The following is a 22799-nucleotide window of genomic DNA, read 5'->3' on the forward strand; positions in this document are numbered from 1 at the left end:
GACCGGCCAAAATATCGAGAAATAAATAATATAAATAAACATGATAAATATCCCGTTTTCTATAATAGTTATAATTAGAAGGCCATGCAATGTTGTTACTCACTGTACCTACTTGAATCCAAAAAAATAAAATAAAAAAAGTTTTAATTTTATTTTACAATTACTACTTTATTATTAGTACATTACGATACAAGTGCGAAAAGTAGGAAATTGGCAACGAGTGGCGATAAATTGAAACACGACCGAAGGAAATGTTTTAATCGACACGAGTTGCGAATTACCTTTTCGCACGTGTATTGTACAACGTTTTACAGTACATAATTATGGCCCTTTACATTTTCGACATATGCACGTATTGTACTAATTACCGCACTAGGGCGGTAACGTATATGTAGCACCATATGTACTAAAAAGTATTTTACAGTACATATGGTGCAACTTTCTCGCCCTAGTGCGTAAAGAGCACTTTTCATGCATATGTCGAAAGTTTAAAGGGCCATATGTACTGTAAAACGTTGTACGATACACGTGCGAATAGGTAATTCGCAACTCGTGTCGATTTAAAACACTCTCTGCGGTCGTGTTTTAATCTGTCGCCACTCGTTTCGAATTTTCTCTTTTCCGCACTTGTATCGTAAATAACTATTTCAAACTGCAAGGGTACGATGATAGATCTCAATTCAATATAATTTTGCAACATTTGGCATTAATAGGTTATAAATTGTATGGAGATGAAATCTATCATCGTACCCTTCTAGTTTGAAAAATACTATAGAGGCTGGGCAGTAAGGGATTGCTTTACTTGTAGAACTATATTTAGCGCTTTAAAAAAACTGATACCTGACACTTACAAACCTGGACTTCCTTGGGCTAGTGCTACTAAGAATCGTCAGTATTCTCCATCCTTTCTGAGTTGGAAGAACCCAAAAAGGTGAGATTTGTGAAAGTCAGGTTTTCAATATATGTGGCGTTTTCAACCAAACGGGTACCTACTTATTGTTGTCATATTTCCATAAAGCTTCAAAATGAAATCAACCTAATCGACAACCGACAATGTGCTACCTTTTAGTTCAAAACGTCACATATTTTTATAAAACGTTATAAACTAATTTATTAATAATACTGAATATCTGGGAGAAAAAGAAAACATAAGTAAAAACTCAAAAATGCTCGTTTTCCCAGAGATAAGACCTAGCTAGATCGAACCCCTTACAGCAAATTTCATCGAAATCGTTAGAGCCGTTTCCAATATCACTGAAATATATTTCGGTTATATCGGAATCGGACAAGAATTCGAAGAATAAAGGTATAAGAAACATAAGATAACACAAAAAGGACAAAAAAAAGTACCCCTGACGTAGTACCAGTCTCGAACCCGAATCCTCTTGCACGTATTTCCACGGACATACCGCAACGCCATTGCAGCATACTTATACTGCATGAAATTGTCTACTACAAGCATCACGGAAACACTGTTTGCATGTGTGAGTAATAGTAGGAAATAGCATGACAGACACACTCTGTCGACTTTAAAAGTGTTTTTTGCACTAATGAAGTATTCAATGTTTATTATAATAGTTCAATATTTATGTAAAGAGTGCGCTAAACATACTTTTAAGTATACAGATACCAACACTATTCCACAAAAAAATAAAACCTTAAAATTTGCAAAAGTGACGCCATCTAGCGGGGTTTAAGCTTTGGGTAACCTAGTCGAACCACCTTAATGTTTCCGAGTTTATTAAGTAGTACTTTGTATAATCAGCTTCAAAAGTAGCGGATCAAACAACGCTTCAAAAGTATGAATGGTAGATTCTGTAAAAACTTGACAAAAAGTGATGGTTCTATATAGAGAACAATTAAGACTGTAAAAGATATACTTGTAAACGTGAATTTTAGATATTTATATTTGAAAAATTCTGTTGTACAAATGTAACTGGTTCCCCGCGATACAGGTGCAACCTAGTGCGGGGGCCCCTGGTAACTATGTTTTGTAAATCTGATTGTGAAATAAACTATTCTATTCTATTCTATTCTAAAAAAGTTATCCGGAATACCAGATACTCGTGGCGCGTTGTTTCATGATGAAACTTTCATCCGCTACTATTGCTGAAACCTGCTTTAAGGACAGCAATTTTAGCTGTCTATTATTGCCAGAGACCGAATATTGCTGGCATCTTGTGTGGCAGTGACGTCTCAATTATCAACTTTTTAGATCACTATTTTGAATAGAGTAATTTTAAAATAAGCAACTATTACAGCCATATAGAAAAATCTAATTTGACATAAATTTAATAATGACATACGTTATATAAATAAATTCATAATCCTTGAGCAATAGATAAAATAATAATAAAATAAAAAAGCCGTTTATTCACACTTAGTTTAGGTTACATTTGTAGGTTGAATCTATTTTAATTTGCTTAGTGGTGAACCCCTCTTTGGGTGAAGGCCTCCTCCAACTCAATCCATTTGCTTCTGTTTGAAGCTATTGCCATCCATTGCTTTCCCACAGCCTGGGATAGGTCGTCAGCCCAACGCAGCTGCGGCCGGCCAGCGCGCCGCCCTCCTGGTGGTCCTCTCCATTTTGTTGTTTCTATGGTCCACCTTTTGTCAGTATAGCGTGATATGTGGCCAGCCCAGCGCCATTTTAGGGATAAAGCTTGTGTGAGAGTATCGACTACTCTGGTCTTTTGCCTAATTTTTTTGCTGTTAATTTTATGTATCTTCCTTATTTTAAGGATACTTCTCTCCATTGCTCTTTGGTCACTAAAGGAGGTTCTGAAGGGCAACTACAGTCTACATATGAAGAAAATTGTCATGGACACCTGCCTCTTGCCATGCCTGCTTTACGGCTGCCAAACATGGACATACTCAAAAACAATCCAACTTAGGATCATAAGAACCCAAAGAGCAATGGAGAGAAGTGAGCAATAGATACCCTACCTTAATTTTCAGTGCTTAATAGGATAGGCGATAGGCGCTATATAATGCTAATATTCTAGGTTGCGTAGGTATATCGATACTTTTAAATTTGAGCCATTAATGCGGTCTCTGGTCAATTTCAATTTCAATTTCAATTTTACCCAAAACTTACCCAAATAGAAGAAGTAGTAAGCAGATAGCGGGCAGATTACTTTTGGCCACGAACACAGGGAATCCAAACGCTTCGAGCACGCACACAGATATGATTATGTTCACCACCATGATCTGGAAATTATATTTTATTAATTTAATTACCATCCACACCGAAAGACCATTCGCATTCGCAACTCGTGTCGATTTGAAACACTCACTGCGGTCGTGTTTTAATTTATCGCCACTCGTTTCGAATTTCCTCTTTTCCGCACTTGTATCGTAAATAATTATTTTTAATTTTTCTAATACTAATTGACTTACAGCCATGTCCCACAGGAGTGCGGCCGCCCAGTACGCCGCGGGGCTGACGCCGGTCAGCAGCTGCAGTCGTTTTTGCTGACTGGTCCGGTTGCTGACGAGGTACACGGCCGCCCCCGCCGTCACCAAGCTGTATGCCACTAGCAGCATGCCGGATATGCCTGCGTCGGCTACGTGTTGTAATCTGAAAAAATAATAAAGTTAAAATAGACGCCCGTAGAGCAATCGATTGGTGGAAGTTCGTCAAAGGACAAGAACACTATCGAAAGCTCAAATCAAAGGGTTCAACAGCAAAACTGCTAAGGAGCTTCTAGGGCACAAGACACAAAACCTGCGCAGTGACTAGAATACTGACTGGACACTGTAAGTGAACAAACACATGTTTCAAATTGGAAAGAAACAAGATGCGACATGCAGGAGTCAAAGGAGACTGCAATGCACATTCTCTGCTCCCGTGGACCACTAATGTCAAAAAGAAGTACCCACCTAGGGCGGCACGTACTGCAACCCTTATGAGGTACAGAACATTACGGCCCAAAAGCATCTGGAATTTTCTGGACTCAACGGACATTAGTAATGAACTTTAAAGAATCACAATAATAGATCACCCAATAATAATAACGTTCGACGAGTGGCGTTTAAAACGACTAGCGATGAACTATTTTCTCGCGCAAGAATAAGTGAAGATTCCGTTTGAATAAAGGAAATGCATATAATATCGTTGATTACTGGCTGTTCACAATACTCGTTTCACGCCGATCGCTGCTGGTTAAACGGCTGGACAATTCGATTGCTTTGATATCGTTTATGTCATAATAGACAATGTGTTTCAAGAAGAAGTCATCAAAATGGTTTTTTTATAGCGGGAAAATGTATATTGGGTTATATTCAAGGTTGCGGACGGGGTAAATTTGTGGAGAAGGGATAACTGTCAGTGTAATATATGAACCAGTTTTGGATGTCAAGAATGTACCGAGAGATTCGTCTACACGTATTCCGTCGCTGTTTAAAGGGCTTCTATACAATACTGGTACCACAGAATAAATAATAGTACTATAAACTTCCTACAAAACCGAAGTTTGACCGCTGTCAAACTCAGGGTCAGCATGATTCGTCCCTGTACCGCTGTACAGGGACGAATCATGCTGACCCTTTTTAATGTATGACACTATCCTTTTCAGCTATTTAGGGTTGTCAAAATTCAAGTCATTATCTTATCTGTTGGTCGTGTACGCAAAGGGACGTCAAGTTGTGTCAACCCTAATAATTGCTCGGAGCAATGCTGAGCCGAACGGAGCCGAGAATAGGGTATTTGATTGTATCTAAAATAACTTATTTTACAACATGCATGAAATAAATTAATTAATGCATTTATTTTGTACAATAAAGTGATTTACTACTACTACTAAATAAAGCACAAGAAGATTAATAGAGAAACGTGGACAGCAGTTATTTTTATACACTATTTCTATATTAAAACCCGTATAAAACTATAAAGAGTAGGTAGGTAATTTGATTGTGACGTCACATGCTAGTGTTTCATATAAATTCCATAGTAGCAAGATCGTTTTGAAAGTTCGAAAAAAGAAACTGATTTGACTAGTAGTCAAATACCCTATACCGGAAAGGAGGAGTTTGGCACCCCTGCTGGTACTCGTACTTACAAAGTGGACTTGCTAAGCTGCTCGTGCGATATCTTGAGCGGGTGCGAGTAGGCAGCGATGCCCGCGCCCGCGCCCGCCACGGCGCGCAGCGCGGCCGCGTGGAGGCCGTTCACGAAGCTCGGCAGCGCGTGGTGGCCCTTGTTGTTGTACCACGCCACGAGGTTGCTCACGTTGTTCTTGAAGGCTGACGAGTACCCGCCGTAGCTGGAAGGACAACCATTATCAGTTTGTGGTAAATTAGGTCATGTTCTGTAAGCTTCAACAGTTTATGTTGTTCGGTGCAAGAGCACTGTATGAGAATTTTCTACAAATGTTTCTTATCCTATCTAACCTACTACATAGTACATATGTGACGATTTCAAGCAAAAGGACGAAATTTGCTTGCATCTTTATACAAATAACCTGTCGGAGTAAAATGTGGTACCTTTTGCTTGAAAACGACACAACATTTAAAAAATACACAACACGGACACAAAGCTTACCTACTTCCGAGGTAAAAAAAAGATAATACAGAAGAAATTTTAGCACATTTTACAATAGTATGGTTTCAAACCATACGACTGTAAAATGTGTAAAATGTTCGTTTACGTGTTCTTACGTCTACGTATTTCTCTATAAAGTAATTTCTATACCTCGGCAACAAATTCATATTCGACATAAAGACTAGGCTAAAATGGTCGTCTATTCTGATAGAATAAAAAAATAGTCTGCGTGAAGTCTTTTTGCGTTACACCTAAGTAATACAGTATGTTATAACCGCAACAGGGATTTAAACCCACCATTTGTACTTTCTTGTATTGTGTAATTAATAAAAACAGTATATTTCTAATTTCCTTTCCATCTAGTGTTACGTACTTGTTTCATATTGTGTCGATGAACACTTACCGTTTCTCAATATATATCTCTTGTGAATCGATTAGCCAATGATTGAGAGTGTCAGCATCGGGCAGAAGCATCATTTCCGGAAGAGTCGGTCTCTCGGTAATGTTGCACACTTGTCGTATCTCGCATTTACATTCGGGTGAATCCTGGAGCCAAAATGTATTAATAAATAAATAAAAAAACCAGACAAGTGCGAGTCGGACTCGCCCACCGAGACTTCCATACTTTTTAGTATTTGTTGTTATAGCTGCAACAGAAATACATCATCTGTGAAAATTTCAACTGTCTAGCTATCACGGTTGATAAGATACAGCCTGGTGACAGACAGACGGACAGAGGAGTCTTAGTAATAGGGTCCCGTTTTTACCCTTTGGGCACGGAACCCTAAAAATGAATGAATAAATACTTCGAGCAACACCGGGAAGGGAGTCGGCATTCGCAGTATTTCCCCTGCCGAAGCACATGCCCAACTGGACTCATCCGTACACGAAAAGAGATCGAGGTGTGCAAGATTTGTCTTTGACGTGTGTCATTTTCTTTGTATTTGTGTCGTCATTACAGAACGGATTTTGTATGTAGTGAGTGAGACATGCGACTGTGTTTCCCCCCGCAAAAAAATGGCAAAACGATTTGTACGGTAAGATATCGCTTGGGCTCCTCCCTTCCGACGTGTCGGAAGCCGGTGTTGCTCGAAGAATTAACTTTGCTATATCTTTGTGTTTATTTTATTCAACTTTGAAGTTCCTTACTTGACTGGTCCAATTCCTGGTATCGCCTTTCTGATACTGCAACTCGTCCAATACTCGTTGTACAAACGATGGATCCATGTCCTTTGAATACATTGCGGGCTGCGGTCTGGAAGAAATAATTCTAGTCTTTAATGTTAAAAAAGACGGGTAGTCTATCTCGTGCTGAGGTTACATATTTAGATAACTTCGATATTAGGAAATCGCTAAGGAAAAACAGTTGAGCTTACACTAGAAACTGGGTAGCATCAGGGTATAAATCAGGATGCAGCCTTAGAGGAATTTCATTGTCCGCTGGCGGCCGGATCATGGAAAAGCCCATGGCGATGATCACGAACAGAGATGGCAGCACCAGTAGAAGGAAGAGCAGCCATCTGTGGAAAATATCATTTCATATCATCTTGGCCAACCACAGCTTTGGTCCATTCACCCAAATGGATGATTAGCCACCATGTACTCAAAATAATGAAATGGAGTTCTGCCCTAAACGTGATGGTTTAAAAGTCAACCACCGGCAGTTATTATTAGATACATTTTTTTCGGAGGGTTACTTACTTGCAGTTAATATGGTCGTACAATGTCTAATAAAATACGCCACTTCAGCCACCTGAGAGCTCACTAACCAGTACTAATCCAAGGCTAATGGTAGAAACTGCAGCACAGGACGATGATTCAAATCCTTTCTAAACGAACTTGGTTGGGAGTTGGCACTAAAATAATCTGCTAAAAACTTCGTGCTCGGCGGAGAAGGGGATAAACACTATATTTCGGTAATGTTATACATGAGGAGTGGATTAACTTTAACGTCTTTAACCCACGTTAAAAGCTGAAATGATGAGCACGAACCCTCGTGCCCATCATTTCAGCGCTGTGATAAGATTCACTCATGCTGCCATGTTCCTCTGACGGTTGCCTTCCTCGCATATTCATGTGCCAATCCCTACTGCCGAGCTATCCACTGCAGTTATATAGGGAGCGTGCAGAACTATAGACGGCAGCGCAGAAGCCCCCTATACATTGGCGCGAAGCGTTATGTCAGGTATCCATTTTTAGGGTTCCGTACCCAAAGGGTAAAAACGGGACCCTATTACTAAGACTCCGCTGTCCGTCTGTCCGTCTGTCACCAGGCTATATCTTATGAACCGTGATAGCTAGACAATTGAAATCTTCACAGATGGTGTATTTTTGTTGCCGCTAAAACAACAAATACTAAAAACAGAATATAATGAATATTTAAGGGGGGCTCCCATACAACAAACGTGATTTTTTTGCCGTGCTTTGCGTAATGGTACGGAACCCTTCGTGCGCGAGTCCGACTCGCACTTTGCCGGTTTTTATTAGATTTAAGCCACTAGATGGCAGACTCTACTATGCGAAGTAGAGCAAGCGTGAAGCGTAGGGGTCAGCATCTGCTTAGAAGCGTGAATCGTTTTCGCTTTCCATTCAGGTCACGAGATGGCAGACCTTTCAACACGCACTGTCTCTATCTGATTCGTTCATCAGTGATGTGACGTGTTACCTGTTTCTGGTGTAGTGGAGCCATCGCGCACGTAACATGGCTCGCATTTGACTCGTGATTCCCGCAGTAAGAGCGCCCGAACCGTCCACCAGCGGTGCTCGATCTGTTTTGATGCTGGCGCTTGACGTACTCTTCGATGGACTCTCTGGAAATGTCATTCCCAAAATACCTAGAGTTAAACCAAGAGAAGTCTGCAGAGATTTTGACAGCACACGCAGTGCAGGTGTTATTTTAAACGTCAAACTTCTATGAAATTATATATGACGTATAAATAAATAACACTGGCAGTGCGTGTGCTGTCAAAATCTCTGCAGACTTTTCTTGGTCTAACTCTAATACGTTTTCTTTATGACACTTAATACTGTCCCTCCACGCGCAACAGCTATTGGAAAATAAGTTTGAATTTGGAATTTGTTGTGCGAAAATACGGTAAGCATTGAATGAGTTTACGAATGGTTGTTACATATGTTATATTGCTTTTATAGATGCCCCACCAGGGGCAGAATATATAAGTATAGAGTTATTTGTTTTTATTAATTGTCCAACACGCCTACGCCAATTCTTAGGATTAGTTGTCAAGCGGACCCCAGGCTCCCATGACCCGTGCGTGGCAAAATGCAGGAATAACGCGAGGAAGAAGATTAATTGTCAAACACACACACACACTGGGTGTGGTAAGAATTTGATAATAATTTCAGTCAATTTACATCCTCAGATAAACATTGGGAGGCCTACATTTAAAGGTTCACCTACATTTAAATTTTCTTATTGTTTCATTTCCTTGTGATTCAATTTCAGTAAAGTACTAAAGGTTAGAGTTTCAAACCGGCACACAACGATGATATTTTTGGCTGAGTTTATATTATTTTAATTTCAAATAAGTTAACGCATACCTCCGGAGTCGGAAGAAGACGCGGTCCCGTAGTCCGTCTGCGGCGCGTCGGCCTGCGACGTGATGTTGAAGAACACCTGCTCCAGCGAACTGCAGTCCATGGCGAAGGCTGAGAAACCTAGCTCAGACTGACGGGATTCTAGCGTGGTGCATACTTTGTGGAAGCTGTAACAAGAAATATGGTAATTAATTGCATAGAATAACGTATGAAATAGCTAAGTATTACCACAGAAAAATAAGTAAGCATCTTTGCCGAGGTGGCATTCTCGTACTCAAGTACTCAGTGTCTTTTTCACACTGTATCCTCTATACAGTACGCGTTGTAGGGTCTATCAATCTGCATCCTACATTGAAAATTTAAACATGACACTGTCATAATTTTTAAAACTAACACGGGATTTAATCGCGTACAAACTTACAAAAAAACACACACAAAAAAAAATTGTGTTAGTTTAAATCAGTATATGACACTGTCACTTCACGCTAATAAGCAAGTGGTGCTCCCTACAGTTTCTTCCGTTGGAGGATATGCCACCTTGTGACCTAAATTGAAAACTTAAACTTGACAACGCGAACGTCTATATTTAGGGACCCCTGTGCTACATTCTACAATTCACACACACAACCTTTTCACTACACGGGGGTCAAGACAGCAAAAACCAAAACATGACACAAATGATATGTGTAGTTGAAGATCGGGAAACGGGTCAAATTCCACTAGGAAGGTTTTATTACAGACAGTCAACGAGTCAAATACAACTTCTTCTCTTCTTCCTAGCGTTATGCCTGCATTATGCCACGGCTCATGGGAGCCTGGGGTCCGCTTGACAACTACACAAACTTACTCATTATTCAACCCATTAGCATCAAAGAACGGCAGTACAATCTCCACCTCCAGTCCGTCCACATCCACAATCTGCGCGTTCCTGACCACATCCCTCACTGTAGCCAGCACTCTCTTGGTCTTCTCCTCCAAGTCTTCCTCCCTCCATTCCTCGTCGTGGGGGTATGTTACGGTCAGCTTGTAACCGTTGCCGAGGCTGCGTTTGATCTCGATTGGGCTCCCCATTGTGTGGATTTGACCCTAGAAAAGAGGAAAAGGTTATTAATGCCAAAGAGTTAAAGGACTGTTTTATGTAAGACCACAAATCACTTCAACTGCAAGATGGGGTATTTACTTAAGACAAGTCGCACTTCTGTACCTATATTGATTTAGTATGGGAACGCAGCGCTTATTTCAGTTGCGCCCATGCTTATGACGCATCTCTGCAGTAATGAACAAAACATTACGCTGAGGGTATCAACTCTCAGTTGCATCTTAGGCTATTTTATACTACATGTGATCATCTGCATCTGTGTCATGTACCTAAGTAGTCATGTGCTCATCTGTAAGTGGCCGATCACTTTAATACCGGTAGTATGTCAGTTATTTTTATTTATTTAAAAATTTAAATCAGGCAACAGGGCTCATATTACAAATACCTTACAGACTAACATATATATGCATTTTATAAACTTAAAAACTAAACACTATTTAGGCGACAAAACGGCGTGGCTCCGTTGAATCGAATTTGAATTGTTGAATTTTGTATATAGTGATTGTTTATTTACCTTGTGCATGATGACGACCTGGTCGCTCAAGAATTCGGCTTCATCCAGATGATGAGTAGTCAGCAGAACAGTCCTGTCCTCTTTTAGCTTCAAGATCATTGACCAGATATCCCTGCGTCAAACAATTATTATTACACTTAAAATCGAAATGGAGTAGAGAGGAAAATTTAGAAACTTTAACAGATAGCTAAAGTTAACTTAGGAATTGGAAACCAAAAAGAATTAAAATTCCAAAACTAAAATAATAATAATTCTAAAGTGAAATAGAAAAAAGTGACGAAGCCATCCAGTGGTGAAGACCGGATCACATATCAAAATATTTAATAAAATAATTTAGTCCCAGTTGTGTAATTTTAGTTTTGGTTAGCTTAAAACATTTTCATCCGGAAAAAAGGGTAAACGGAGGGTCGAAATATTTTCCACCAGTGACAGACATGCGTGCCAAGGTTGATGGATTCTTCCGAATATAACCGTATGTTTGAACCGTGTCTTTTGATATGGTCAGTCGTACCTCCTCGCCGCAGGGTCGACGCCAGCCGCCGGTTCGTCCAGCGCCACCAGGTCGGGCCGCCCCACGAACGCCAGCGCCACGCACACGCGCCGCCGCGTGCCGCCCGACAACTTGCTCGCCGGGTGCTCGGCGTGCGGGCCCAGCGACAGCACGAGGAGCATGCTGGAGTAATGATAAAACATCAAAACACACAATAGGTAGGTATCAAGAATTTCGTGAAGTTACAGCCAAGGGCCAAGGCCAAGTAGAAAGAAAATATTGAATGTCCGAATACAATCAAAAGTTCTCTGTCATCCTTAGCTTTTTCCAGCCTGCTGCAGAAGTCATCATCGCATTGTGCTCTAGCATGTGCAACTTCTCGTTTGGCCTCCCTTTTGCAGTGCGATAGTTTGTCCATTCTAATATTATAAATGCGAAAATGTGTCTGTCTGTCTGTTACCTCTTCACGCTTAAACCGCTGAACCGATTTAGTTGAAATTTGGTATCGAGACAGTTTGAGTTTAGTATAGTTTGAGTATAGTTTAGTATTAGTAATTACTGTGCAATGTACCCATTTCTCACAGACAATAAAGATTATGATTAGCAGTCCCGGGGAAGGACATAGGGTTTTTATCCCAGAAGTCATCCTTTAAGGGGGTGAAAGGGGGGGGGGGGGTTAACGTTTGTATGGGGAAATCGATAAAAAGCCACTCCGCGCAGACGAAGTCGCGGGCAAAAGCTAGTTACCTAATAACAGTCACTTTCATACACTAAATTATTTGTATTTTTAAAGCCACAATGGATTAGCAGAAGAACAAACGTTTGTAAAACTTCTTGCAAGGCCGCGATCACTTTTACGTCTGCTAGTTTAGATTTCTTCACGTTTAGTTGGCTTTCAATACCTGTAAATTTAAATGTCAATACCTGTTTATTTCATCCTGAACATCCCGCAGCGGTTTCCCTGTCTTGAGTTGCGCGTACAATGCTATATGTTCTCGGGCGGACAGACACGGGAACAATACGTCCCGTTGCGGACATACGCCGAAGCGGGTCCCGCCGGCCAGCTCGGATCGGATGGTCACGTGCCCTCTGGTTGGCTTTAGCATGCCCGTTAGGATATTTCTGGAAAAAATACACGTATTATTTTATATAGTTTGTCAAAGGACTGTCTCATTTCAAACATAGACAGAGAGACTCATACTATCTTTGTCTTACACTAGTACTAGCGCCCAAAAGAAAAGGGTGAGTATAGTTTTTTTTTGTTCTTACTTACTGCCAATTTGGTTTGACCAACTAATACTTTGGTTTCTTTGCATTCATTTTATCTTAGATTTTTATACTTATGATAAATTGTATTATACGCCTGCCCATCGTGACCGCTACTCACTCAGGCACTGTTAGTTCTTGAAAATAGAGACCTAGGCTCTACAAAACATGTCGCGCGAGTGACTAAAAATACGTGGGTGAAACCGCTAAGTTAGCTAAGTCTCACGATAGTTTGAATTCGATAATTTTATAATCAAATTCAATGCCAAAACGTCAATGGATACGAAATTTGTTTACTTACGTGAGTGTAGTCTTTCCAGCGCCATTATGCCCCAGCAGCGTAGTGACCTGTCCCTTATGCAGCTCTATGGATACATTATCGAGCGCCAGCTTGGGTCGGCGGGAGCGTTCGCCGTATATCTTGGTCACGTTCACGATGCTTACTCCGGCCTTCTCGCTGGTCGTCGTCGTGTAGGTTATGCTGCTGCTGAGGGTTTTTAAACCTGCAATTGGTTAAGGTTGGTTGGTTAGGGTTGACTTGTTCAAGAAACTTCGAAAAAATATTCAAGGATTTCTTAAGAAAAATTTCCTAGGGGGTTCTTAAAATGAGTGTACACGTTTAAAAGGGTTGGTAAGACCAAAGGTCTGCCTACGAACTACCGCTAATATTACCCTGTAAATAACAGAGAGTTCTTTGCCATCGCCAGGTTGGGAGGCCCAGAGGTCAGACCAGTGCGCGCCGATACCAACAGCTTCTAAACACGCTATGAAGGGATGTTTACAAAACTACTTACCAAAATATCTGTCAATCAGCCATCCAATAGCCAAATAAAGCAGTCCGTCTGTCAACATCATGATAGCTGCCAGTCCAATGCTCATGCCGTCGCCTGGTTGCGAAGACCAGAGGTCAGACCAGTGCGCGCCGACACCAATGGCTTCTAAACGGGCTATGAATAGCAGGGAGTAGGAAAACGCTGTCGACACCGAGAGGCACTGGAAACAAATGAGGTTTTTGAGGTTAGATACATTAAGTAGTTACCTCTGAAAGACTTGGTAAATAAATATATACTATGGGAAAATCTTAAATTTCCTTGGCAATATATCTACTACTTCCTTTGTGCGCGTCGGAGGTTCTGCCAACTTTGAGACCTACATACATAAAAAACCCTAAACTTGGCACTTTGCACTTCACGCCAATGCAGGTGCTGTCTCCTGCATTTTATGCACGCTCTCTTAAATTGTTTGGTGTAAGTTGTGGCTTTTTTAGAATTCTAAACTTAGACATTTACACGCCGCGCCAATAGGTTTATATTCTGTCTCCTACAGTTTATCTTCTTCTTCTTAGTCGTGCACTCTTGGCAGAGTGGTCATGGTCATGTCTAGGTTGAGTCTTTCGCCACCACTTCCCTGGTGATGCGACGCCATGTAGCTCTATGTTTGGCGGAGTGAGAATTCTCGTTTATGCTGCAGTGTGTGACACACTTGATGAGGTCTGTCCATCGCGTTGGAGAGCGCCCACGAGATCTTTTGCCCTCGACTTTCCCTTGCATAGATAGTTTATGTATGCTCGTTATATTAGAAAATGTACTCACAGCACACAGCCTGGCGGTGAGCGACAATAGTGCTTCAAGAGACAGTATGAGCACGTAGGGCATGAAAGTGACGAGGTAAGCCAGAGCAGCTGTCACTGCCGCTGAGCTCGCTGTTGAGAACAGTTTAGACATCGCGTAACTGAAATAGAAGTCAAAACATGTCATGAAATCTGAATAAGCAAATGTACTTTTTGGGAACCATATTTGATATTTTAACCGCAAAAAATGGTGACGCTCTTAGTAGTAATGCAAACAGTAAATAGCAATCTTCCACAGCCCCTTATCTAGCTGGCAACATTTTTAACACGCTTTTATTAGGTCGATCTGTATGTAACTAACCATGTAATGGAATCTAAGGTAACTAATTTAACCATCTTCCAAGGATCGTAGCGTCATGAAAATTGGCAGCTGTATGTAGTTCTGATGACAATGCAATAATATGGTACTGTCGAACTGATCTGATGATGGAGCCGGAAGATATGAACTGGAACTTCATGATGGAACATCGTATCATAGCTGTGTTTGGATTTGTTAGAAAAGTCTTGTAATGAACTTTGACTACGATTAGGTTTCAAGGTCTGATGATGAAGCCGGAAGATAGGCACTGGCATTCCATGATGGAATATCGTATCATAGTCGTGTTTGCACTTGTGAGAAAGGTCACGTAATGGACTTTGAGCGTGTTTTTTAAAGTATTAATTTATTAAACATGCCGTCTAAATGTAGGACTGACCAGAACATAAGCACGGAGTAGCCATATATGACGAGTAGCGTGAACAGTAGCGTGGCGTCAGTGCGCGGCAACACGCCGCTGGCGGTCAGCGCGAGCGTGACGCACGCCGCCGTCACCATCAGCTCCACTAGTGACGCCACGAACCAGGACAGCGTGTGGTACGCCAGGTTCACACCCATTACGGACATGAGCTGCGGTTGTTTTATATAATTGTAAATAATCAACAGAGGCCCCATTTAGACGAATAAGTAACTTGCATGAGATTTTCGTTACATTACAGTATTTGGCCGATCGACTGAATTCATTATACAGATGTAGTGCATAATTGCTTTCCATCGAACGTATTTGTAATGCTACTTCAGTCAACCTCAGTATTTTTTGTACCGAGACTGACTGAAATAGCAACACACGTATACACAGAAAATAATTATGAACTACAACTGTACTCTGTAGTTAGATGTATCGAATAATTTGAATATTGCATGCAAGTTCTCGCACCGTGTAATGGGACTTTAGTAATACTCCGGTTACACTTTGCCGCCTCTACTGTCTACCTCGTATATTGGTATGAGCACACAAAAAGGAGGGGACACAAAAAGTACTTAGGTAAGACGTTTCAGACACGACTTCCTTGCTACCTGCCCACAGCGGCAAAGTGGAAAGGCATCTGATATTGGATATGGGCTTATATATGTTGGAGGCAGATCGTATAATCTGCCAGATCATGAAATTCCTAGACATATCATGAAATGCCGCCATTTCATATGCAAGTCAAGAGCAAATATTTTGCCGATCCGGGGGGATCCGTTGGTATAATTCTACAAGTTGTTCAATACCTATCTAATATTATTTTTAACATCCACTACTTGCAAAATGGGTATTTTATAATCAATTAGGAGATAGAGAGAGTAAAAATTAGCCTCGGTTTACTTGATGTCGTGCAAAAAAATCGAATCAAATCGGTATTAGCATAGCTTTACTAACTAAGGGCCACTTGTATGATTCACACGTGACAGACTGATTAATGTTATTCAGCAGTGAACGATGTTCCCAGTACAATAAAATTGAACGAACATTTTAAGCGTGACAGACGATTTGATGAGCCCAATCCTTAGTCTTGGATTAGACGTAAAAAAACTTACCATAGTATTCCCAGATTCTTTGTCAGAGACTATGAACCGCACGGCTGATGCTACAGTGAATAGTAGCGAGAAGAAAAACGCCACGACCAGCGCTTGTGATTCGTACAGCGACGACTGGAAACTAGGAGAAAAGGAAAAAAATATTTAGGACACTTACCTACAAGATCGCCAATGTTAAAATACTTTCGAATTACTGAAAAGGTCTCATCTAGTCTTCCTTCTATGACTATCCCTACCCACATGGTTTAGAATTCATGTGGTATTAGAGAATAGAATTGAATTAATTTTGATAACAATAAAAACACAAAAGTAATTCTGTTCTTATAAATAATGATTTAAATTTAATTGGAGGTAACTTGTACTAGTAGGTGTTGAACCCCAAGAGGTTAAAGGTTCTGAGTCATGGACAGTCGTCATTGAAATACTTTGAACCTAGACGTAAACAACGAGTCTTGAAATTTGTTGAGTCCTCTCTGAAGGAATTCAAAAAACTTTCTCTGAAAGAACACACGAGTTTCCATTTCTAAGCATGAGGACTAGGTACAAAAATTTGACTTTTTATCAACAATAGATTAGATAGATACACTGTAAAACTAGTAAAATTAAGATCATCTCTTTTAGAAAATAGTAGTAATATGGTTCATGGTTCAATCCATCATAATTTACCCCCAACATTCCCAATCACTGACAATCATCATTTTAAAGAAAGAAATATCGCAAACTGTCAATAAAGACAGTCGGCAAGAATTATAAACAAACTAGCTAGCACTCACTAGTCCTTCCTATAACACGGGTACGGAGTCTGCTGCGTGTACACCGCAAACTTCTCGACCGGTCTAGAAGCAATGTCCCGCTTCTGCACTTTATTCTGGACGCTTCTAGAAGAATTAGCGGCCAGCTTGATGATGGAGCTGTCGATCAGGTCCTGGATCTGGACGAAGCCGCGGAAGTAGCGCATGTTTTCGAGGAAACTGTCTTCGGGGCCGGGAGTCCAAAATCTGGTGCAAAAAGTGGAATTATTAATATTTTTGGTAAAGTTTCAAGAGGATATATGGTAAGAGTTACCGATTTGAGCCCGATATATAGCCTATGTATGTTTAGCGAAATTTAATGCTTTCGGAGACATAAAAAGGCATTAGCCACACCAGGGTTTCGCTGCCGCTGGCCAGTACAGTTCATCATGTATCTACTGCCTATGGCCCTAGAGATAATATTGATCCTATCTTATATCTTTAAACGAGCAATTCTTGTATATATATTTATATATTTTGGGGATCTCGGAAACGGCCCTAACGATTTTGACGAAATTTGCTATATGGGGTTTTCGGGAGCGAAAAATCGATCTAGTTAGATCTTATGTCTGGGAAAACGCACATTTTTGAGTTTTTATATGTTTTCCGAGCAAAGCTCGGTCTCCCAGATATTAAACATTAAATAGCGTCATGAACCTTCCGTTTGCGGTTTTGAACACGACACAAAACAGTGAATCTCAAATTGAGCTCACATTGAAAACTAAATACTTACTGATTCCGTAATCTCGTAGTGGTCGGCACGCTCTCTATATCCATACGAATCTTGTATTCCACATTAACCGGACTCCCGAACTCCTCGTCCACATTCATGAACACCAGGCCAGCGGAGAATTCGTTGGTCCTCGTAAGTCTGACGGCCTCGTGAGTAAGTTCTTTTTCGTCAGGCATAGGTCTGAAGCGGTCCATGTTGATGCAATGGAGTAAGTCTGAGCCCTTGCGAAGCATGCTGCCTACGTTCTGAATAAAAAATAGTCTTCATTGTTTATTTGTGTCAGTAACAGTACCTAGGAATAAACAAGGATACGAATACGAATAGAAAATCATCAATCACGAAAATGTTTCGAAATTCTTCGAGAAAGAAGAAAGTAGCTCCTTGAATATTCTCTAGGGACGCCGACGTCCGATGGGCCAAACCATATCCCACAAATCCAGCAAATAGACATTTTATTTTGTTGAAGGAAACATCGTAAAGATATGTTGGTTTTATCTACATATCGAAGAAATTTAATCCACATTAGATCTATATAGTTATACTACCCCTCTTGTATAATGTGATGAGGCCTGCATGTCGAGACCAGTAGGTATGTCGTATTAAAGCCAATGTTATTTTAATTTAATTTACCTTTAAATCTCCGAATTCATCAAACAGCCCATCTACATCGACGTCAGGTACAGCAGCTTCGCCAATGAGATTGTTTCTCAGCTGCCCGAACGCTGGTGATGCTATGAGTCTCCTCAACACTGTGATGCCGTCTCGGTGCTGGGATAGCTTATCGATTGATGAGAACGCGTTGGCGAATGAGTGGACTAAGCCGATTAGTTTTTGCATGTGAGAGTAGGTCGAGTTTGCCTGAAATGTCAATAGAGATTATGAAGCGTTGTAAATATATGTATTTAAAAAAAAAATTGGGAATTCAAGTAACAAATAGTCATCAGGCGTTCGTTCAGATTTACTTTTGCCGTCTCTGTTCGTCCCCCATCCGTTAAATCTCATAAAATGTTTTTGTCTTACCTGTTGGATAATTTTCTCGACCACCGGATTCACAGGAGTATATAATATCTTTCCCATAATGATGGGCTTTATGTAACTCCATACAATTTTTCCACCGTACATGTTTAGTACTTCCTTATAAATAGAACGGCAGAAATCGGCTGTAAAAATAGTAAACATTACCTAGCTAGTTAGGTCAAGTGCATACGGATAAAATGTTTGCACATTTATCTTCTATCGTGTCGTATATGTCACTGTCGCACTTACATAGCATAGCATTAAACGATGACAGATGATAAAAGTGCAGTTTCTAAATGTATCTAACGGAACTAAGTTAGTTTTCTTTTCGCGCGGCCTGTAAAAACATAACATGCTGATAATAAAGATCTTAACTCACTTGGTAACACCTCCAACTGCATTGGATCGGGTTCCTTAGAGAAGTCAGTGGTCTCAACAATAGCTTTATAAAAGCGATTGTCTGGTACCTGCATAGGCGTGCCGCATAGCATATTACCGGCAGACGCTAAGAAACTCGATGCTGGAACAATAAACGTATTCAGTTTAGGTACAGCATAACTTGATCCCATATGCCGTATTCTAAGCAAACGATAGTTGTAGCGTAAAATAAATAAATAAATATTTGGGGACAATCTTACACAGATCGACCCCCTGTCCCGGCCATGATGCCGGCGGTCGATGACCCTGTGTGAGCGGGTTTCCTTCGTGCTTAGCATCCTTACTTTATACACAAAATATAATCACGCAATCCATACTTACAAGAAAACAGATTGCCAACAGACGTAAAATCAGCTAGCTTCTGGAAGATCGGTTCGTTTGCCAGCACCTCGCTGAGATTCCCCACATTATCCTGGATAATAGGCAAGAGTGACGCCATCTGTGGGTAGCTCTCCAGGACTGTGGTTCCCTCGTCGGTGGTTAGGTTTGACGCTGAGTACAGTTGGACAAGGAGGATTGATGATATCTATGAAGGAACACGTCATGTCAATTTAATATTTCTATTTCTATTACCTATCTAATAAATTACCGACTGGCAGTTCGGCTATAACCCAGGGACAAAAATATGTTAAATGCTTTGGGATATAAGGTACAGATGTAGTGCATAATTGTTTTCCTTCGTATTTTCTCGGAAGCGTTCGTATTTGTCATGCTACTTCAGTCAACCAACCAGTCCGTGAAAATACGAAAGAAAACAATTATGCACTATGTCTGTAACGATTAGCAGTTTTTATGTTATCATTGACATTTAAGTGGGAGCAATCGTTTAAGCGATGTTTTGAAAAAACACCCCAAAATAACGACCTTTTTCTACGAACCTTATCCAAAACGTAACTAAAGTTGATGTTTTCCATCAACGCAGGCACGATTTGCATCGCCTGTTCATCTTCAATGTTGCAGAACTGCTCTATAATAGCACCGTAGACGTCGTCTAGAGTCACTACGTCCACGTTGGCTGGGATGATGGCTTGCGACATGTTTTCCGTCTGGCAGACGAAGCTGGCTATTTGATAGTCGGATTTTGGGGTTATGATCTGAAAGAATAAAGGGAATTTTATCCTAATGACAACCTCTAGCATGCTCGTACCTTAAAGTGAGTACCTAGGTACCTATTCACTAAAACCCATAGTGAATAGGTAAGTACATGGCCAAGGTACCATATCGACCAGACAGTAGGGAATCATTGGATGAAGACAGTACAGGACCGAACATTTTGCAGATAACTGAGGGAAGCTCGCCCGCCGCTTGGCCGTTTTTCGTGATTAAGTATATGATGATTAGAAAATTAAATTATTTGGTCTATAAGGTTAAGGTTTCACGTTGAGGTTATAATAAAACCAATTTATGAGCTTTTTCGTACGGACTTATTTTGGAAAAGTCCAACTTTGCCTACATATTAATTGCTGGATGGCTCTTTCTTGTTGATTTAGGTTGGCGTCTCTATTTTACCTATTTCATTGTACTTAATTTGAAAAAACATACCGGCTTGAGATTGATGTATCCCACGTGAACTCTGGGTGCTGCGATCGACCAGAAGTTGGTGTTGTTGAAGCCAAGAGCACTGAGAGCTGACTCCAAGCGGTCCGGCGAAGAAATCAATTCTGACAGTTCCACTAGAAATATATTAAAATTGATGGTTTGTAGAAGGCACATAACAATTGTTCTAGATGGCACTCTGCATGGTGGTAACTTTTTTTTACTATATAAGACTTGTATCTACAAAAATCAGAAAGGTCACAAAATTGTTAAATATTGTTAGTTTCTTACCTCTAAGTTCTTCTTTTTCCAGGAAATTGTTTTTGAAGTCTTGTATTACTCTCAACCCATTAGTTAGAAATGTTACATCTGCTTCTAGAGAAGACTCTTTCAAGATTGGCTCGAGCTCTTTTATTATACTTTGTAAACTGAAAAAAATGTCGTTATGTTACATCTTTAGTCACACATCACGAACCATGTAAATAGAGTCAAAAAGACAATCAGTAACAAACAGTAAGTAGTTACGCTTTTTTTATTGAATGTATAAATCAGTAGTATAATATTAAGCACTGTAATATTGTGAACTACCTATTTTGCTACACCCTTTTCAGGGTCCATGTATGTAACATCTGTACTGGTATGCAAATAAAGATCTCTATCTCTAAATTTGGGTTATTTTGCTTTATCTTGCACATATGTATATAGGCTGAGATTGATAATTCAAGAGACAGGGGTAGGTAGCCTAAAGATCTTAATACTGCAAAACAAGTTCGCCATGTATCGATAACACATATGCGACAAAATTTACCTGTATACGACACTATCCAGAATCTCATCAGAGAGCAACCTCATAACGAAATCAAACATGGCCGCCAACCTCCCCTCCATCAGGGCCTGGACGTCCATGCCACTGGCAACGCCGAGGAGACGAGCCAAGTGGCTTATAAGCTGTTCCACATGTTCTACAATGGATGTGACGAAGGAGAGACGCCAGAATTCAGCAGCTTGTACGGTTGGTAGCTGGAAGTTTAAGAAACAATTCTAAATCAATTCCTTTTGACTCTGCTTTTAAATATTTTCCTTACCAGAATTGAGCGTCACGGAGACAAGTACCATTCTTCTACGTGGCTTAATTGTTTTGAGGTCAACTAGGGATAGACTAGGGGTCGACTAGGGATATCTAAAGGGGCATGTGGCATTGGGTTCTGTCCGTCGTCTAACAAAGGCTTAAGGAACACAGTATACGAGTATGTACGGTACGGTAGCTGCAGAGACAATCAACCCCCCTGCATAGAATTTTGTCTGTAGCTGACTGTACATGGGCTCAAACAAAGACTACCTAGACAAGCCTACTAGAGCCTCCCTAGTGGCTCATATATGGTGGAAATATTCGCTACATTGGGTACGGTCTTGGTGGCTCAGATGGTAGAGCACTGTACTAGTGATCCAGTGGTCGTGGGTTCAAGTCCCACCCAAGACAGTGAATTTTTTCCACTTTTAATTTATTGCTAAGCTTAATAGCATCGTTCGCAGACGTTTCTGTGCTTAATACTAAATTAATTTACCTAGACAAGCTCTTGAATTTTTAATAATTTACTATAATAAGGAACGAAGCCCATTTATTCCACCCACCTGTTTTTCGACGAGAGTTTTATTTAAGTTATTGTTAATATCTTCGATGATTTTACTACAATTTATATTTTCACAGATGTCGCCATCGCTATTTTGTATTTTCACACAATAGTTGAATTCCTTGCATTGATTGATCTGAAATATGGTTATTCATTATTAGTTTTTCTTTTCAGAGTAATTTCAGAGAAATAAAAATGCAGAAGAAAATACCAAATTTTATCGTAATTCCTCGTTCAGTTGACTTCGTAATTTTAGCTCAAAAAGAGCAACGTGCAAAGTTATGACAATAATTAGAATATTCCACTTACTATCCGCAAATTAATTTCTATATCATTGACGTCTATTAGACCCTCTCCAATCGTCTTTAACTCCTTAGTCAAATCATTATCCTTCCTCAAATACATCTTCAAAGGCGCCATTACGTCAAGGTTATGCGCCACATTGGATAGCAGCTTCTTCATGAAAGGTGTGTCACTGATTCCTTCTATTTCTTTTATATGAGGCAGCTGTGCTCGAAGCAGTTTTAAGGTTTGTGCTAATACTTGTGTGAACCTGAATTTTGATTATAAATTAATGTTCATTTCCATTTAAAAAAAAACAGTTCTCCTCTCGGAAAAGTTACGAGCATTACACAACAGCATTTATGTTTGGAATGATCAAATAGGATTATTTACATGTCATATAAAAATACTTGTCATCAAGCAAAATGGCAGTGGCTA

The 22799-nt window shown here is 40.3% G+C and overlaps 1 protein-coding gene and 1 non-coding gene across 3 annotated transcripts in view; one reads left to right on the forward strand and one right to left on the reverse strand.

Annotated features, from left to right (window-relative positions):
• LOC134747100 (uncharacterized) overlaps window positions 1-22799 on the reverse strand; it is a 64415-nt gene that overhangs the window by 19338 nt on the left and 22278 nt on the right. For both annotated transcript variants that reach the window (XM_063681666.1, XM_063681665.1), the window contains exons 28-56: window positions 22389-22632; window positions 22081-22215; window positions 21257-21468; window positions 20740-20876; window positions 20455-20585; window positions 19791-20006; window positions 19234-19438; window positions 18854-18994; window positions 18478-18617; window positions 18088-18315; window positions 17458-17702; window positions 16707-16931; window positions 15934-16054; window positions 14792-14982; window positions 14059-14197; window positions 13261-13459; window positions 12768-12969; window positions 12125-12322; window positions 11222-11383; window positions 10711-10822; window positions 9945-10183; window positions 9101-9264; window positions 8208-8352; window positions 6919-7062; window positions 6692-6797; window positions 5946-6088; window positions 5061-5264; window positions 3400-3580; window positions 3098-3210 (exon numbers count right to left, since the gene is read on the reverse strand). In XM_063681666.1, coding sequence (XP_063537736.1) covers window positions 3098-3210; window positions 3400-3580; window positions 5061-5264; window positions 5946-6088; window positions 6692-6797; window positions 6919-7062; window positions 8208-8352; window positions 9101-9264; window positions 9945-10183; window positions 10711-10822; window positions 11222-11383; window positions 12125-12322; window positions 12768-12969; window positions 13261-13459; window positions 14059-14197; window positions 14792-14982; window positions 15934-16054; window positions 16707-16931; window positions 17458-17702; window positions 18088-18315; window positions 18478-18617; window positions 18854-18994; window positions 19234-19438; window positions 19791-20006; window positions 20455-20585; window positions 20740-20876; window positions 21257-21468; window positions 22081-22215; window positions 22389-22632 — 5022 coding nt within the window. The remainder of the gene's footprint in view (window positions 1-3097; window positions 3211-3399; window positions 3581-5060; window positions 5265-5945; window positions 6089-6691; window positions 6798-6918; window positions 7063-8207; window positions 8353-9100; window positions 9265-9944; window positions 10184-10710; window positions 10823-11221; window positions 11384-12124; window positions 12323-12767; window positions 12970-13260; window positions 13460-14058; window positions 14198-14791; window positions 14983-15933; window positions 16055-16706; window positions 16932-17457; window positions 17703-18087; window positions 18316-18477; window positions 18618-18853; window positions 18995-19233; window positions 19439-19790; window positions 20007-20454; window positions 20586-20739; window positions 20877-21256; window positions 21469-22080; window positions 22216-22388; window positions 22633-22799) is intronic.
• On the forward strand, window positions 21856-21928 carry Trnat-agu (transfer RNA threonine (anticodon AGU)). Its single transcript has one exon. It is a non-coding gene; the product is annotated as a tRNA-Thr (tRNA).

This window comes from Cydia strobilella, chromosome 14, assembly GCF_947568885.1.
Source record: "Cydia strobilella chromosome 14, ilCydStro3.1, whole genome shotgun sequence".
Taxonomy (NCBI): domain Eukaryota; kingdom Metazoa; phylum Arthropoda; class Insecta; order Lepidoptera; family Tortricidae; genus Cydia; species Cydia strobilella.